We start from the raw sequence: 14,508 nt of genomic DNA, 5'->3' as shown, positions 1-14,508 counted from the left end.
GGACAAGAATTGAGTACCCAAAGGAGGTAAAGAGATATACATGATAACCTTTCATTTCCTATATCACCATCCATAATACTCAAAAGGGGAGGGAGAATGAGTGTGTGTGTGTGTTTGTGTGTGTGTGTGATAGAGAGAGTGAGAGAGAAGCAGGCTGGGGCATGGCGGCAGGGAAACTGGGGACATTGGTGGCAGGAAATGTACACTGGTGGAGGGACAGGTGCTGGAACATTGTATGACTGAAACCCACTTACGAACAACTTTGTAACTGGGTATCTCACAGTGATTCAGTTTTTTTAAAAAAAGCATCAGATATTACAAGGTGCTCCAGTACTCTTTTACTTGAGACATGGTAGCAAAATTATATGATCTCAGCTGTCAAGGTCAACCTGCTTCTTAAAAAGGAAAAAATAAAAAAAAATAGTGATAGTACACACGATATAAAACATTCAGAACTACCCTGCCCGTTTGCATATGAAATACTCTTTTCAACTTATAAATCTTGCTTCTATAACTTCTGGACCCTGTTCTATCCCAAGTAAATATTAAACACTGAAAGCCTCACTTGATCCACACTAACAAAACAAAAAAAAGGAACAAAAAGGAAAAGGTAAAGGAGATCTGAATGAAAATTGAGGGAGAAAGGTAATTAAATTTCTTCTATTCTGTCACAACAGTTAGCTTTTGCCTCTGTTCTATTTTCCCAATTTCCCGTGAGTGAACCTATCGAGGTAACTGGACTTGTAAAATTGTAAATTAACCAAGCACAAAGATTTGTTGAGAAACATCCTATTGCAAATCCATTATTAATAAATAATATTATTTATCTATAAATAATAATGGCATTTAGGAATAGTATATAGGAAATTCAGCACCAAGTATTATAGAATGTTCAGACTACCTGTGTTAGAATCCTCTCAACTGACTCCAGTAAAATTCCTGCTGGTGTAGTCCTAAGTTTCCTATAGATAAACAGAAGGTTCTCTCACTTCATAGACATTTTAGCAGGTTATATCATGAGGCATTTCTTTTTCTTTTAAAAAATTTTAAAATTTAACTAAAGAAACTTAGTTTATACCAGTTATGGATAGTTGAGTTTTAGGCCTGTAATATTTGTCATCAATCTCACCACCAATATGATCTTCCCTCCAACAGTCTCCCATGCTCCCTCTGCCCCCCACCACTTCTCACTCCCCACATATACTTCTGCCACTTTGATAGGAATATTTCAAAGTTCTGTGGTTTTAATTTAGATACTATAGTTTCCATGTTGTTGAGTCTGTGCTGTGGATATACAGCTCTATCAATCTCTCACATCCCCAGTATAACCAAGGCCCCTGATCCCTGTTCCCTCATTACTTCCCCCTTTTCCTTCTTCCTCCTCCCTCATTGATTTCTTTCCTTCTCTGTCCTCTGCCTCCATATACTCTATTGTCAGAGCTTATCTAGGCATCCCTTATTTGCTAAATTTCCTTGTCCAGTTATTTTATCTATCACAGATAAGTGACATCATCCTACGTCTCTTCTGCCTTACTTCACTCAACAGTAGAATATTCCAGTTATAACCAAGTTTGAGTAAATTGCAATATTTGCTTACAGCTGCATAGTGTTACATTTTTTAATATATACCACATCTTTAAGGTCCATTCATCTGTTATTGGACACCTAGGTTGATTCCATAACAGCTATTATTCTAAGGTGCTGCAATAAATAACTGCGTGCACATCAATACATGTTTTTCCTGTCCTGGGGGCAGATTTCCAACAGTGGAATTCCCATTTAAATAGCTGTATTCTGGTTTTAGACCACGTTCCTTCCATCACGCAGAAACACAAGGTTTTACTTAATAGTTTCATATGGAAAACTCACCAACAAGGAGATATTTTATTCTGAAGTAGTCTCTCTGTGCTTAACTAAGAAATAATATCCAACACATAGTAGTCTCTTCTATTTACTGAAAAATAATTTGTAATTAAAAATTTTTTATTAGTGAATCACCGGGAGGTACAGTTACAGACTTACAAACTTCCGTGCTTACATGTCAGTCATACAATGGTCAAGTATACATCCCTCCACCAGTGCCCATTTTCCACCACCAATGGTCCCAACATCCCTCCCAACATCCCCACTTCATTTCCCCTCCCCCCACCCCGCCTCTGTGGCAGGACATTCCATTTTGCTCTCTCTCTCCTTTTGGGTGTTGTGGTTTGAAATAGAGGTATTGAGTGGCCATCATGTTCAGTCTGTAGTCTGCTTTCAGGATGTGTCTCCCATCCCGAGCGGATCCTCCTAGCACCATTTACTTGGTGATCCCTGAAAAATAATTTTTAAATATTGCATGCAAGTTGAACTTAAGCTGTCCTTTCAGAAAATTGGCAATTTTTATGCAAGTAGGCAGGTAGTGAATATTTTAGGGTTTTGCGAACTCCGATCACTCTGTTACAACCAACAAGCTTGGGTCTCATAACAGAAACTCTAGAAGAACATAAATGGTGTGTCTGTGTACCAATAAACCATATTTAGTGTACACTGAAATTTCAAATTAACATTGATTTTAAGACGCCAGTCTTTTTTTTAAGTGAATCACCGTGGGTTAAATTTATAGACATACAAACTTTCATGCTTACATTTCAGTCATACAATGATTGAGTACTCATCCCTCCACCAGTGCCCATTTTCCACCACCAATGGTCCCAGCATCCCTCCCAGGACCCCCACCCTGTCTCCTTCACCCCACCCCGCCTCTGTGGCAGGGCATTTCCTTTTGTTCTCTCTCTTTTTGGGTGTTGTGGTTTGCTACAGAGGTATTAAGTAGGCATCATGTTCAGTCTACAGTCTATTTTCAGCCTATATCTCCCATCCCTAGTGGGCCTGCCTAGCACCCTTTGCTTGGTGATCCCTTCTCTATCAGAGCTGCTTCTTCACCTAGCATGTGAGGCCAGCTTCCAAACTGTGGAATAATCCTCCTGGTACTTATCTCTACTATTCTTGGGTGTTAGTTAGTCTCCCATTGTTACTTTATATTCCACAAATGAGTGCAATCTTTTTATGTCTGTTCCTCTCTTTCTGACTCATTTCGCTTGACATGATACTTTCCATGTTGATCCACTTATATGCAAATTTCATGACTTCATCTTTTCTAAGAGCTGCATAGTATTCTGTGGAGGTCGATGTGGAGGTCTCGTTCTGTTCAGCAGGGAGAACCCTTCGTGGGGCTGAGAAGGGGACACAGCCGAATGAACAGACGCAGAGTCTGGAGGAGGGAGAAAAGGCATTTATTCTATGGCAGTTATAGTATTTATACCTCCCTGCTGGGAGGAGGTGATATAGTATGCACTCCGGGACCCCCAATAGAAATGCAGGGTGTGGCATGGGCTTTAGCTAGTAATAAACAAATGCTGATAGGATAAGATCAGTAAGATTAGGAGTGGCAACCTTTGCTAGTGTGGCATGGGGTTAGCTAGTGATAAACAAATAGTGACAGGATAAGATCAGTAAGGTAAAATGGCTCCCTACAGTATTCCATTGTGTAGAAGTACCAAAGTTTCTTTAACCAGTCATCTGGTCTTGGGCACTCGGTTTTTTTCCAGATTTTGGCTATTGTGAACAGTGCTGCTATGAACATATAGGTGCAGATGTCATTTTTACTATACTTTTTTGCACCTCTGGGATATATTCCCAGAAGTGGGATTGCTGGGTCAAATGGCAGCTCAATTTCTAATTATTTGAGAAGTGTCCATACTGTTTTCCAAAAGGGCTGAACCAATTGGCATTCCCACCAGCAGTGAAGGAGAGTCCTTTTCTCCCCACATCCGCTAAGGCGCCAATTTTTTAAAATATTTTGACCATTAAGAACAAAACCAGGGGGCTGGAGCAATAGCACAGCGGGTAGAGCATTTGCTTTGCAAGTGGCCGACCCGGGTTCAGTTCCCAGCATCCCATATGGTCCCCTGAGCACCGCCAGGGGTAATTCCTGAGTGCAGAGCCAGGAGTGACCCCTGTGCATTGCTGGGTGTGACCCAAAAAGCAAAAAGAAAAGAAGAAGAACAAAACCAATATTCTTCACTGATGGGATATAAAAAATCTGTGACTGCCCATGTTTGACCTATGGGCCAGAATTTGCACATTTTTTGCTCTACTTTTTCAAAATGCTTAATTTCTACCTTTGTAGAATGTAGTTTGGTGAAGATGGGCCCTATGTTAGCTTTCCTGTAATATTTTCCCCCTCTGGAACCTAGTGACACATAGTAAGCACTCAAAACAAATGATTTCACTGATTGATAGAAAAAGTTTTAGGAAATCACTGATCTATGGATTCTAGACTACATTAAATGTATAATGTGGACTTATATCCATTGCAAGTGTTTGATGTTTATAGATCAAAACATTTCTATGACAACTGGTAGGGTCATTTTCAGACTATAAGTCTATCTACCTAGATGACATATTCCATAATTATGGTTAATGTAGTATTTTATTATCTCCAAATCATGTTTGTATGTATTATTTGATCCTTAGATCAATTCTATTAAAACGGGCACTATTATCTGAACACTGCAGATGAGAAAACAGGCTAACAAAAGCTGAGACTTGCCTGGGGTTACAAAGTATGTTTGTTCACTCCTCCACTCCTTGACTCTTTCCACAAAGACGAGTCCTTGCTATGTAAAATATTAAGTTAGGGTTAGCAAAGTTCCAGTGACTCCCTCATGTGATGTTAGAACAAATCAGAAAAGTCGATGTATGGCACAGGTGGTTAAACACAAACTGATAAATGAGGCCAAAACTTAGAAGACGTGTATTATGAAAATTCATGTGTATAAGACCAGTAGCAATTCAAAATGTAGAAAACACTTGTAGATGTTCTCATGCACAGGTGGTGATTCTCTTCCAACCAGAATCAAAAGTGGAAGACCTGATTAGCTTGGTTTGTTATTTCTGAAAACTGCAGAGCTAACTCTGCAAAACACCACTCTCACCACCTTGATTGCTTTTGTCCTCCCAAAAGAAAATATCTCCCTCTCATCAATTAAAGGTACACAGAATAACCTGTGCCTGCATGACTGAAGGGCTCAATTTTCATCTCTATAGACACCTGAAAAAGATGGCAATCAGTTCATTAGGCTTTGAGACTGCCACTCGACTCACATCTGCTATGAACAGTGCTCCCAGAATTGTGCAATCTACCACAGCTAAGTGCCGGCACTCTGCAATGATAAGTACACTTCTGGAGCAGAAAAGATTGGGGAAAAAAACAAGCAAGAGCAAAATATGGGCACTTAGAGGCCTGGTAAAGTGTATAGGAAATCTTTTCAATCTCAGAACCTTTATCAGGATCTCTTTCTACAGGTACTTTTTGCCTTTCTGACACACGATATATGCTATGTATTGTGAAATCTCACTCACAGTATATCTTCACTGTTAAGATATTAGGTTCTAGAATCAAACCCCACTTAGAGTTTAATTGTGATCTCTAAATTTCTTTTTTTTAATTTTTGATTTTATTGAACCACCGTGAGATAGTTACAAGCTTTCATACTTGGGTTACTTTCTCACAATGAGTGATCTCTAAATTTCTATTTGTGTGTCATTAAATGAGTTTCTTCACTGTCCCAATTAGCATCCGAGTATTTATATAATGATAATAATACGAGTGCTTCATGAGGTTGTTGTGAAGACTAATTTTATATATTTTAAAAGATACATTAACATCCTTCATACTCCCTTAACTTGAGTATCTGCCTTTGGATCACTAATTAATTCTTTCTACAGAAACATCTGTATACTTTGTACCAGTCTAGGACTGGGCTGTAAGACTATAACAGTGAACATACAAAATCTCTAAACTGAATGGGCCTTCTTTTTAGTGGTAAAGTCAAAAAATTTAAAAAGTAGAAAGAAATCCTTTAAAATGATTTGTGAGGATTGTTCTGAGAGAAAAACAGGCTTTGTGATATGGAATAATAGAGGATTTCATTCTCATTCAGTTGCTCATGGAAGGTCTCTTTAAGGAAACTGTATCTGAACTGAGAACCAACAGAAAACCAGTGAGCCATCTTCATTTACCTGTCTCAGTAAAATCAAAATGCAAAAGCAGCCCTCAATATTTCCCCCTTTTCATCCAGATTACTCTGCCTTTAATTCCTTTAAGAAGGCCCTTGGAAGAGTAAAGCTTCGTGTTGCAATTTAATCAATGATGTGGGAGTAGGGCATGAAGAGTATTTGCTTAGCAGTTTTTTTGAGCCTCTACCAAAGCTGAGAAGGACTGGAGGGAGCATAAGGAGCTAAAACTGGAGTTAGAAGCATGGCAAAAATGGTCAGACTAATTGGAGCTCTGACAGAGAACAGAGGATGACAGGATGTCAACGAAAGGTTGAGCTTTCCAGGAATTAACCCACTGAATTATGTGAAAACTGCTCCTGTTGGAGTATAATCCCTTAGTAAGTAAGATTTGAGTGGAAGCAAAAGTCAGAAACTGTCTATCTCTAGACAAGGTTTATATCTGCTTTAGCACTAACTCTATGTGTGATCCGTGTCAAGTATTTTCCCTGACCTTAGTTGCAACACTGCACAGGTTGAATATGAGAAATAGATAAGGGGATGTATATCAAAGTTCTCAGAGAGTCATAAAGTTCTAGACAAAAGGAAGGTATTAAAGTGTCTAGGAAACATGCCTAGCATGCAGCGGACCTGCACTTGATTCCTAGTACTACATAGCTCTGGGTTTGATTGCCTAAACTTTGCTGCATGCATCCCTGGAGGCCCCTGAGCACTTCAAGGCATGGCCTTAGAGGCCCAGCACTGCTACAGTGGCCAAAGTAATCCTTAGCACCACTGGATGCAAGCTGAGCTGTATCAACATGCCCTCATATTCACCTGCCAGGCCCTTTCACCGCTGCTGCTGCTCGAGCATGATCGAAGAGCCCAAAAGAGCTACTCTGGACACCAGCAGCCCACTGAAATACTTCCAGAATGTGAACTGAGAGTTACACCAGGCTGCGACAGTGGGGGCCGGGTATTTCTCTTTCTTTTTTAATCTCTCTCTCTCAACCCCTCCCTCTTGGGCACAGCACAGCTTTCACTGCTTTTTGAGCACAAAATGGAGACACCGATCCAGCTGCGGCGGGACGCGCGGGAGATCCCAGGGAGCGGGGGGGGGGTACTGGCCCCCGCCCACCGCTGATACTTAAACCCAGTGGACCCACGTGCACGCCCCTTTCGCTGCTGCTGCCGCTCGGGCATGATCGAAGAGCCCAAAAGAGCTACTCTGGACACCAGCAGCCCACTGAAATACTTCCAGAATGTGAACTGAGAGTTACACCAGGCTGCGACAGTGGGGGCCGGGTATTTCTCTTTCTTTTTTAATCTCTCTCTCTCTCAACCCCTCCCTCTTGGGCACAGCACAGCTTTCACTGCTTTTTGAGCACAAAATGGAGACACCGATCCAGCTGCGGCGGGACGCGCAGGAGATCCCAGGGAGCGGGGGGGGGGGTACCGGCCCCCGCCCACCGCCGATACTTAAACCCAGTGGACCCACGTGCACGCCCCTTTCGCTGCTGCTGCCGCTCGGGCATGATCGAAGAGCCCAAAAGAGCTACTCTGGACACCAGCAGCCCACTGAAATACTTCCAGAATGTGAACTGAGAATTTACGCCAGGCTGCTACAGCAGGAAGGGTATCTCTCTCTAGGTTTTTCCATCTTATGAGCACCATAAATGGGTAAAAGTTTGCAGTGATGTAATTTCTGGCAGAATTTTCCCTGGACTTTATACAGAAACCCAAAACCTAATGTCATCTAATCATCAGCAATATGAAATGGTTCCTTTTTAACGGGTTGGACTTTTGGGGGAAAATCCTAACAAGAATAGTAAGTCTTTTGTTGAAATATTGAAGGCAATCAAAGTGGTAGCCATCTCTCTAGACTGAACTAAGCCATAACCCCACGCCGGCTGAGGAGAAGAAATATCCTTCTTTCTTGGGAAGAAATGCAGCGTGGCATGAGCCATATTATGATGTCCATTAAGCAGACACGAACCTGGTGGCGTGGGAACGGGATATAAGGAAAAAATTATTATGTACATGAAACAGCGGGACACTGGTGGAGTCTCGAGCCGGGGCCGATACCACCGCACTACTTTTGGTTCCAGAATCTGCTTGCAGACATGCTGCTAGACTATCAACTAAGCCATAGCCCCATGCTGGCTGATGACGGGAAATAACCATCTTTCTCGTTTTTTTTTCCCTTTGTCAGGCAGCGTGGCATCAATCATACTATGAGGATTACTAAGCAGGCATGAACTCGGTGGCACGGGAAGAGGGGGGAAAAAAAGTTATGTAACAAACAGCGGGACTTAATATCTCTACATTCTCAGCAATGGAAAACTATCAAATGCTTCCTTGGCAGTAGGACTGTATGTTTTTTTGGGGGTAAACTCCAGCAACAATAGTGAGTTATGTGTTGAAACATGGAATGTAATCAAGATAAAGCATAGTGAAACTTATCACTTACAAGGGCGGGGACTGGGGGGACGGGAGGGGGCGGGAGGTAGACTGGGGTTGTTGGTGATGGAATATGGGCACTGGTGAAGGGAAGGGTGTTTTAGTATTGTATAACTGACATAACCCTGAGAACTATGTAACCTTCCACATGGTGATTCAATAAAATTAAAAATAAAAAAAAATTTAAAAAAATAAAAAAAAAATTTAAAATATTCAACTGCCAGACCAGTTGGTTGATAAACACTGGTGAACACAAGCCTCCTGAACACAACTTGGATGGCTTCAAAAATAAATGTTTAAGAAAATGTTGAAATGACGGAGCTTAATTCCCCGGTCCATTGTATCTGGTCAGAAAAAAAAAAAAACTACATAGAAAGATATTAGCTCCAAAAAGCACTGAGAAGTCACCAAGAATCCTTAATTGCTGTCTCCCATTGTCAGGACAGGGAGGCTACTCTTCGTGTAAATTCTATAATTTTGTAATTCTATTAAAACTTATTTCCTTTAAGGATATACAGCAATTACAAGAAATTCATTTTTGTGATGATAAACTGGTGACCCAGAGAAAGAAAAATGTTTCATTTCCAAATATTAACCATGACACGTATTTTAAATTACTCAGGTTATCTCTACTGCTGTTCTTTCTGATCTTAAACCAAGAATCCTGCTCCAAATTTTTCTCTTCATCTTATACCTTAATCAAGATGGATCCATACTGCTTCTATTCTTTTGTGGTAACTTCCTCATGCAATAGTGAAGAATGAGGAATAGTGAAGAGTGAGGAAACCAAAGGAAGTGTACCTTTCTCACATAATGATCACTAGCAGTCACTCCTGGGAAAGAACCACATTCTAAATTTCCAAAATCTGATTACGCTGAGTCTTTACTTCTTCTCCTCATACCTTACCAAACCTTGTAGGGTAGGGAGAAGTAGAGGAGGAACTTCAAACTGAAATAATTACATAGGAGGTAGTGTACTCAAACTGTCCTACACGTTAATTTTATGAAAAATAAATGGATTAGGGTTAGACACCTAATTCGACTAGATTAGGTTGCTAGGTGTGACCCCTCCAAACATAAAAAAGGGAAATTTATGGCTTAAAACCTAGCCAAATTTCATTCTAACTCTAGGGAAGCAGATTTCTTTAAGGGTCCTAAATGGGCTATGAAGGAAGGAATCTTGAAATCCCTGTGTTACCCCGTTTCTTAAATATTTTTTATGGCATGAGCCTTGGAATTAGAGATGGAAAGAGAAATTCCATTGTTTATGACCTGTATTTATTTTTATGGTTCATTTGTGTTCCATACATGAATGGTCCCTAACTAAAATCCAGTGTTTCCTGAGAAGAGTGCCTAATCAGGAGTTAGCTTTGAGCATAGTTACATAAATGGGATCATTGTACAACCTGTATTGTGCTTTATTTTTTTTTTAATTTTTATTTGTTTAATTATTGAGTCACCGTGAGGGTGCAGTTACAGAGTTTCGTGCCTGTGTTATAGTCATACAATACTCGAGTACCCATCCCTCTACCAGTGCCCATTCTCCTCCATCAATGGCCCCAGGGTCTCCGCCGCCCCGTGCTGTCTGCCAACCCGCCCCCTCCCCCCGGTGACAGGGAATTCCTTAATCTTCTCTCTATCCTTTTGGGTGTTATGGTTTGAATGGAGATACTGGGTAGCTATCATGTTCAATCTATAGTCTGCTTTCAACCCGCCTCTCCTATCCTGAGTGGATCCTCCACTGCACTTTGGTTGGTGTTCCCTTCTCTGTCTGAGCTGCCCTCTGCCCCAGCATGTGAGGTCAGCTTCCAAGCTGTGGAGCAGGCCTCCTGGTATTAATTGCTACTATTCTATATTCCGCAAATGAGTGCGATTTTTCTGTGTCTGTCTCTTTCTGACTCATTTCACTTAGCATGATACTTTCCATGTTGATCCACTTACATGCAAAGTTCATGACTTCATCCTTTCTGACAGCTGCATAGTATTCCGTCATGTAGATGTACCAAAGTTTCTTTAACCAGTCATCTGTTCTCGGGCATTCGGGTTTTTTCCGGATTCTGGCTATTCTAAACAGTGCTGCGATGAACATACAGGTGCAGATGTCATTTTGACTACACGTTTTTGCCATTACGGGATATATTCTCAAAAGTGGTATTGCTGGGTCAAATGGGAGCTCGATTTCTAATTTTTTGAGAAGCGACCATATTGCTTTAGACTGCTTAGATCACCAGAGGTCTTGGAGGTATAATAGCTATAAAAGTAAATGCGATGATATCTCATTGTTTTGATTTGCATCTCCCTGATGACTAGCAATGTGGAGCATTTTTTTATGTGTCTTTTGGCCATTTGTATTTCTTTTTTGAGGAAACTTCTATTAATTTCTTCTCCCCATTTTTTGATGGGGTTGGAGGTTTTTTCTTATACAATTCTACTACTGTCTTGTATATCCTGGATATTAATCCCTTATCAGATGGGTATTGGATAAATATTCTTTCCCATTCTGTGGGCTCTTTCTGTATTTCGGTCACTGTTTCTTTTGAAGTGCAGAAGCTTCTTAGTTTGATGTAGTCCCATTTGTTTATGTTTGCTTCCACTTGCATGGTCAGTGCTGTTTCGTCCTTAATGATGCTTTTAGTTTCAATGTCAACAATGAGATATCATCTCACACCACAGAGACTGGCACACATTCAAAAGAACAAAAACAACCAGTGCTGGCATGGATGTGGGGGAAAAGGGACACTCCTTCACTGTTGGTGGCAATGCTGACTGGTCCAGCCTTTCTGGAAAACAATATTGACAGTCCTTCAAAAACCAGAAATTGAGCTTCCATATGACCCCACAATATCACTTCTGGGAATATATCCTGAGGATGCAAAAAAGCACAGTAGAAATGACATCTGTACCTATATATTCATTGCAGCACTGTTCACAATAGCCAAAATATGGAAACAACCCGAGTGCCCTAAAACAGATGACTGGTTAAAGAAACTTTGGTACATCTACACAATGGGATACAATGCAGCTGTTAGGAGAGATGAAGTCATGAAATTTGCTTCTAAATGGATAAACATGGAGAGTATCATGCTAAGTGAAATGAGTCAGAAAGAGAAACACAGACATAGAAGGACTGCACTCATTTGTGGAGTATAGAATAACATCACATGAGGCTGACACCCAAGGACAGTAGATACAAGGGCCAGGGGGATTGCTCCATAGCTAGAAGCCTGCTTCATGAGCGGAGGGGAGAAGGCTGATGGAATAGAGGAGGGATCACTAAGAAAGTGATGGCTGGAGGAACCAGTTGGGATGGGAGATTCATGCCGAAAGTAGATAATGGACCAAATATTATGATTTCTGTGTCTGTATTGCAAGCCATAATGCCCAAAAGTAGAGAGAGAGTATGGGGAATATTGTCTGCCATAGAGGCAGGGGGAGGGTGAGAAAGGGGGAGGTATACCCGGGATATTGGTGCTGGGGAATGTGCACTGGTAGAGGGATGGGTGTTTGATCATTGTGAGACTGTAACCCAAACATGAAAGCTTGTAACTATCTCACGGTGATTCAATAAAATTAAAAATATATATTAAAAAACGTAAATGCATGTGTGTATATACACTTTACATTCTATATAAAATGTAATTTATGAACTTTAATAGTTATATTTTAAGCCATGTATGTATAACATTTTAAACCAGTCTCCCATGGTTGGATACTTTTGTTATTGCCACTTATTGTTTTGTTACAAGCTACAGTGAACAGTATGTAATTCTTTGAATGTATATGGACATCGTTTTATTCGATTTTTTTATGGGCCACACCCAGCAATACTCAAGTATTACTCCAGGTGGTGCTTCTGGGATCATATTGGATCCTGGGGATCAAACCTGGGTCAGTCACGTGAAGGCAAGTGCCCTACCCTCTATACTATCGCTCCAGTCCTCTTTCTTAAAAAATTATTAAAGAATTATGATTGGTAGTTGAGTTATTGATAGCTGAGTTTTAGACATATCATGTTATAACACCATTCCTACCACTAGTGTCAACTTTCCTTCACGGGAGTTTCAAGTTTCCATCTGGATCTTCAGCCTGCCACCTTGACAAACACAATTCAAAGATTTTTTTGTTATTGTTGTTTGGATCTCGTTTTCAGTGATGTACACGAAACCCTTGACCCCTACTCCCTTGTAACTATTTGTCCTCTTTTTACTTCCCTCTAGATTTCTTTCCTTCTCTGTCCTTCTCCTTATTCTGGGATCAAGGGTGAACCATGCACCCCCCCCCCATTAATACCCTACATTCTCTTTATACGGACAGGATTTCTATTTGGGTCACTCTTGGGTGGAACGCTTTGGCCTTACTGAATATGTGCACCTGTACTCTTTAGTTCTTGGAATTGCTATAATTTCTTTGATTAATCAACATCACCTTCCCCACCATCGCCTTCGCCTTCCTCGCCATCACCATCACCTTTCTCTTCTTCAGAATTTCAGTGATTCTTAGATTTTTTCTCTCAAATTCATCCCACAGTTCTCTTGTATGCTGTTTATTTTGAGATGTTTTCCATCTTCTGTAGTTTTGGGGAGGTTTCCTCCATCTCATCTTAGAGCTCACTGATTATCCTCTACTGCTGCCACTTTGCTGCCCAGACCACTGTGCTTGTTCTTTCACCTACCAGGCTCTCCAGTTCTGTCACTTCTGATCTAAGTTTACTCATTTCTGCTCTCATTTCTTTCTCTCATAATTTCTTGTGCTTTGTTAACTGCCTGGGCCCTTGTTTCTTTGAGATATTTAAATATCTGCAGCATATAATTCCTGACCTTCTTCTCTGGCAGATTATTCAGCAGATTAGTGCAGGAGTTTCTGGGCTACCACTGAAATTCAATGAACTTAGTGGGGTTCGTGGCTGTTTCCCCATTGCTTCTGGGGCATTGTGGGTATGAATCTTTTGGCTTTACCACCCTTGCCCTACTGGAAAGAAGCTATCTAGAGACATGGGGAGTAACTCACCTCCTCCTTGTTTGGAGGAGTCAGAAACAAGTTGTTTAGATTTATGCATGAAGACTCCAGAGGTATTTTCAATGTCCTTTTGGGTATAATTTAGGACTCTGGAATTTCTTACTCCGACTGCTATCTTTGTGACTTTTACTGGATGCTTGCAATTTGAGTTCTGGTTATGCTAGTATGGGTCTGTGTGTGTGTGTGTGTGTGTGTGTGGTGTGATGAAGCACTCTCCAAAAATATCTGATTTGCTTCCGGTTCCAATTCATACTTGCCGTGTGTTATAGAAGAGGGAAGAGACATGTGGCAACATGCTTCTTTGGGGGAAGCTTGACACACACCTATCAATGGCTGGGAAAATAGGGGGAACTGCTTGTTCCACTACTATGGAGCAAGTTCCATGTTGGACAAGATGCCTAAAAGTAGGATGTGGATCATCTGGTGTGTGTAATTTAAATTTTATAACAACTTGCAAATTTCCCCCCAAAGAAACAAGTAGAACTTTCAGAATGAATAATGGGTATATTTTTCAGTCTCCCATTCTAAGTTCTTGAAGCTCTCTGTTTCATAGGATCATGCAGATATTGAGTGGAAGTTTGCAAGGACGAAGCTCTGGATGAGTTACTTTGATGAAGGTGGCACCTTACCACCTCCTTTCAACATTATCCCTAGCCCCAAGTCATTTATATACCTTGGTAACTGGTTCAACAATACATTCTGCCCCAAGAGAGACCCTGATGGTAGACGAAGAAGACACAACCTGAGAAGCTTCACAGTAAGGCTTTTGAAACTTTCTTTTAAGGGGTCAGAGTGATAGTACAGCAAGTAGGGTGGTTGACTTGTACATGAATGACCCTGGTTTCGATCCCTGGAACCCCATGTAGTCCCCTGTAACTGCCAGGACCGATCCCTGAGCATGGCTGGTTGTGGCCCCAATCCACTCCAAAATAAAACTTAAAAAAAATTTTCCTGGCTTCCCCCTTCTATGACACTTCCTTACTTAAATATCAT

General features: G+C 40.9%; 1 protein-coding gene across 3 annotated transcripts in view; it reads left to right on the top strand.

Annotated features, from left to right (window-relative positions):
- The window catches only part of TRPC5 (transient receptor potential cation channel subfamily C member 5), a 330,706-nt gene that overhangs the window by 302,303 nt on the left and 13,895 nt on the right, over positions 1-14,508 (top strand). For all 3 annotated transcript variants that reach the window (XM_055121759.1, XM_055121760.1, XM_004606294.2), the window contains one exon: positions 14,069-14,272. In XM_055121759.1, the coding sequence (XP_054977734.1) occupies positions 14,069-14,272 (204 nt within the window). The remainder of the gene's footprint in view (positions 1-14,068; positions 14,273-14,508) is intronic.

The sequence above is a fragment of the Sorex araneus genome, chromosome X (genome assembly GCF_027595985.1).
Source record: "Sorex araneus isolate mSorAra2 chromosome X, mSorAra2.pri, whole genome shotgun sequence".
Classification (NCBI taxonomy): Eukaryota; Metazoa; Chordata; class Mammalia; order Eulipotyphla; family Soricidae; genus Sorex; species Sorex araneus.
This window is presented reverse-complemented; position numbering and strand designations above follow the sequence as displayed.